Consider the following 4,822-nt stretch of genomic DNA (forward strand, 5'->3'; position numbering starts at 1 on the left):
CACACACACACACACACACACACACACACACACACACACACACACACACACACACACACACACAGCAGAAACAGGAAGTTACTCAACCAGCTGAGTCTTCCTGCGGTCTTATTCCAAGAAAATGTTCAGACTTTTACCATGAGTWCGGTGGCTGACAGCAGACACTTTCTGCATGGGAATGTCTCTCTGTCGCTCTTCAGTTATTGTCCACCAGGTCAGGTTACACAGCTGAAAGAGGGGGAAATGTAATGAAAATCTATTTTATTTTGTTTTTTTTTTACGAGCAACAATTAATATCTTTATCTAGAAGAGCGTTTTAGATTAGATCTGTTTGAACTCACACCATTARTCTAGTTTTAGAAAGAATTTGATAACTATAAAAGTGAAGTGAGTTTTGATGACGAGTAAAAATAAAAATCCCAGTCCTCTTTGAAGATGGCCAAATCTATCTCCCAGCTGTTGTAAAGATAGATTTTACAAATCGCCTGCATTATAAAGGCGGTGATGTACCGGTGTTACATCTAAAGCTTGTTTACATTGAGAAAAGTTAAGCTGTCTGTATCCCTGAAGCAAATGTAAAATATTAAAGTGTCTGGGACATTTCATACAAAAACAAAAAGCGCATATTTACAGCTACATTTTATTTTGTTGGTATGCCAAAGTGAAACAGGAAGTGATGCCAAAAAGGAACTCCCTGCTCTTTGTTTACACAGACTCTTCCTCATGATGGTGACTCAAAATAATCTAAAGAACCATCAGACTCTTCGCTCTCATCTGTTGGTCGTTGTAGCAATGCTCTGTTTACATGCAGGCCTTCTGTCATCACTTCCTGTTACTGCGCATGCAAATATCTCAACGACCGTTCATCTAAGCGATGTGACTTTTTTACATTTTTTGCAACACTTTATTATTGCATTTGTATTTATCACAACAATTTGATGTCACAGGAACTTTAAAGCGCTTGTTTTTTTATTCAACTTTAATCAAATGCCACAGTTTTCTGTTTATGTTTTAGTTTTATTTTACAGGAAACAAGGTTTGATGTTTTACAGTTTTATTTATTTAGTTTTCATATTTTTCTGCAAGCATGTTCATTGGTTTCTATTCTTCCTTCAGTCCTGCAGACATGACATGTAATGTATTTGAGCAACCCGCTGTTACGTCTCTCCTGCTGTCTACTGCATGTTTGAACAGATGTTATCTGCTGTCAGTGATATCCCTGTATTTACTGGTCTTATTATTTTGTTGGCAGATTGTTCCGGGTTTGAGTTTTATTATTCTGCTTTTATTTTTACTCTGGGCAATCCTTCTTCATCATTGTACTGTAAAGCTCTGACAACCACGAGCTGCTGAGTGTGCAGGGGAGGTGGTGTGGTTCAGTGAACAATGGTGTGGTTTGTTTATGTGAGTTTCTAGCTATAAAAGCATGTGGCGTTACGGTTTGTAAATCTGAGGCCATACTGTCGTTGGCTTGCATCATGTGAGGTTTTGGTATGCACGTTGTGTGTGGTAAACTCTGGGGATTTCTCTTGATTCGGCATTAAGACAGGGCGTTCCTTTATGAAGCTAATGTTTAGCTTTTGGGTTCAGGCACCGGCTTGGGCAACGAAAGATGTGACAAATGGGTCATGGGCCGTAATGAAACATCCCATATGAAGGATTAGCTTGTTGTGAAAATGTGCAACAATAAATCTATTGTGCAGTAGGATTTGGTTCTGTTGTTTGGGATTTATCACCTTCAGATAATCCATGCTCAAATTTGTCTCGGGTTTATCTGTTTTACTTTTAGCTGATATCGTTGCAGGTGTGCCGACAGAAAGCGATCACTTCCTCGACAGCGCTGTTATTTACTGATGTGAGCCCACCTGCTCGTGGCTGGGCGGCGGCGTGAGCAGGGAAATCACGGCGACCACTCCGGCGGTGAGCCCACAAAGCAGAATGGCGAAGTGGAGGTAGTGCACGCCACGCAACACCATAGGTGCCGTATTCACCACGCCACATCCAGGAGAGGGGAAGACAAACTCCAACACCATCCGACACACACCTACCACCAAACCCACCATCAGGCCCCAGAACGCACCCTGAAATCAGAAGAACACACAAAAAATATATACTCCAAGGCTTTCTGTATTAAAGGGATCCATGATTACTTATAACATAAGACTTTATTTGATAAACATATATTTTAACTGTAAAATAAAGACTGTAAAAATACTGTAGGATGTTTAGTTTTTATAATTTTTAAATTACAAGTTTAAAAATATCGGAAGGGCCCATTTTATTTACACCCAAAGCATTCTGGGTAAATGATAATGTGGATAGGTCCTCAGTGCGAGGCTGCTAGCGAGCTATATCCACCCTGAAGGTTAATCTTTGACATCTGATGATCGACTCTTTTAAATGAAACCAGAGAGCGTTGACAGAGAGGAGAAGGTAGAAATGACTCAGCCTGTAACTGAAAATATGGATGGAGGACAACAGTTTAGCTTGTTAGTTTGTCGCGCTAGCACTGAGCTAATATATATAAGGCAATATAGCATCAGCGCTAGAGCAAAGACTAACAGGTTAAGCTGAGGTTCTTCTTCCATGAAGCAGCTCTGTTGTCCTCCATCCATATTTTCAGTTACAGGCTGAGTCATTTCTACCTTCTCCTCTCTGTCAATGCTCTCTGGTTTCATTTAAAAGAGCCGATCATCAGATATTGTCCAAGATTAACCTTCAGGGTGGATATAGCTCGCTCACACCGAGGACCTAACCACGTCATCATTTACCCAGAATGCTTTGCGTGTAAATAAAATGACTGTCCGTGTTAAAATATATTTTTAAAAATTTACAAAACTAAACATCCTACAGTATTTTTACAGTCTTTATTTTACAGTTAAAATATGTGTTTATCAAATAAAGTCTAATGTTACAACTAATCAGGGATCCCTTTAAAATACACGACTTTCTTGATTTGGAAGCTGGATTCCTGAAGCATCTCTCAGCCTGAAGGGCTGCAATGACACTTTCCCACCATGCTAAGCTGTCATCGTCATGTCACCTCTCACTGACAGTAAGTATACACATGTGCAGGAACACGGTTGGAGCTCCATTCTCCTTTCATTAAAACCTCAACACAGAATGTGATCGTACCTGTTTGACTCAAGCCTTAAGAAAAACATTTAGCTCGTTACACCAAGGATCAGAGAAGGTGGTGGTATCTCAATAATAAATCACGCAGCCTTTGTCAATTTGTCTTTTTTATCTTCACAACAGTGTGTCTGATCTTCTTCCGACTTGATAGGTGTGTTATTGAGAAAGTGTGTGAAGTGCGACGTATATTCTTATAATTGTCATTCACTATTAGGGTTAGGGTGGACAAACACTTGTTGCAAGACAAAGCCATCACGGGTCGTGTTTGATTTGTGGCCTGATGATGACGATGATAATCAGAAARCATGCCTACATCAGCTGCCACACGCACTACTGGATTTATTTGCACATTTTAAATTTAGCGAGTTATATTTGCTGCTCAAGGTTAAAGGCCATCCAGTACATTTTCCCACAYATCCGAAGCTGTTTTCTTGTAATCTACACCACTCAGGTGTGAYAAAAGACGTGCAACAAAGTATGTCCTTTGACCCTGAAAATCTACACCGCTTAGATTTCTGTAGCAACCTCCTCGCTGGTTTATCACAAAGCTTAAATGGTTGACATATTTTCATTTTGCGATCGACTCTTCTTAAACGACTACTTTAGAGGTCAAAATCCTGTGGAGACAATCTGGTTTCTGTCCACATTTCTGAACKAGTTTTATGTTGGAATGTGAGAGAGTTGTTTTTGTCTTTCTTTGCCTGCGAAGAACTGGCAGCAAGACCAGGTGCTGCACTGTGCACTACTTTTAAACCACTCTTAATTTTCCTTTATGTTTTGCTTCCAAGCAAACAGACTTTCTTAGAATATTTTAAAGTTATGCTGATCAATAGCATTTGAAAGCATTTTCTGTGCATTTTGTTTGCTTTTTTTTAGTCGTTTTCTACACAGTTCATGGAGTTAAAACAAGATTATTTTAATTGCGTCAAACTACTTTTTTACATGTTTTTTTTATAGATTCAGCTAAAGGGATGGGAACAAACTGTGTTGCTTTGACAGGCTGCTGGTAGCACAATGCCTGAAGATCGAGTTTCAAATGATTTTGCTGCCAAGCTGTCGGTTTTATGTCGACACAACGCTTGTTTATTTCCTGAGTTTAGGAGGCTGATTTCTGCCAGAATGATTCACCGATCTGAGTTAATCTTTTTAGACTGGCTTAACAAGCAACAAAAAGAAGAAAAGAAAAAACTATAAAAATGTTAAGATACTTGATAAGMAAAAAAAGCAACTCAAGTACAAAAAAAAGGCAGAAAAACATTGAAAAAGCTAGGAAAAATGCTAATAAAATGCTTTAAAATATGTTTTTAATTTGACTACTTAAGAAAAACTACAAAGAAATGAAGGATGACTCAAACTTTTGCACAGAACTGAACAACTCGCACTGAAATAATCKGCAGCCCTCCTTCCCCCTCTGCAGCTCTGATGTTCAATAGCTGACGAATAAAGAATGGTGGATGGTAGTTAGTTACAGTAGTTTGATGCTTAGATGCTTATTTGTTGATGAGTTGTTTTGTTTTTTGGTAAGGCAGGGCTTTTCAAGTATTTTGGGTCTGGGGACTCCTTATAAGGGAAAAAAAGATTTCTAAGGACTCCTTGAAAAACCCTCAATGCTGACTGGAAATAATTTACTTTAATTTAATTTACTTTTTTTTAAAAAATGTCACGAGAACAATTGTTTTTGGGGTTA

The 4,822-nt window shown here is 38.8% G+C and overlaps 1 protein-coding gene across 3 annotated transcripts in view; it reads right to left on the minus strand.

Annotated features, from left to right (window-relative positions):
- Positions 1-145: 145 nt before the first annotated feature.
- LOC106519657 (sodium/glucose cotransporter 5) overlaps positions 146-4,822 on the minus strand; it is a gene marked incomplete at its 3' end in the record, with an annotated part of 22,806 nt that continues 18,129 nt past the window's right edge. For all 3 annotated transcript variants that reach the window (XM_014011417.1, XM_014011420.1, XM_014011419.1), the window contains 2 exon segments: positions 146-228; positions 1,866-2,081. In XM_014011417.1, the coding sequence (XP_013866871.1) occupies positions 146-228; positions 1,866-2,081 (299 nt within the window).

Source organism: Austrofundulus limnaeus, unplaced genomic scaffold, assembly GCF_001266775.1.
Source record: "Austrofundulus limnaeus strain Quisiro unplaced genomic scaffold, Austrofundulus_limnaeus-1.0 Scaffold80, whole genome shotgun sequence".
Classification (NCBI taxonomy): domain Eukaryota; kingdom Metazoa; phylum Chordata; class Actinopteri; order Cyprinodontiformes; family Rivulidae; genus Austrofundulus; species Austrofundulus limnaeus.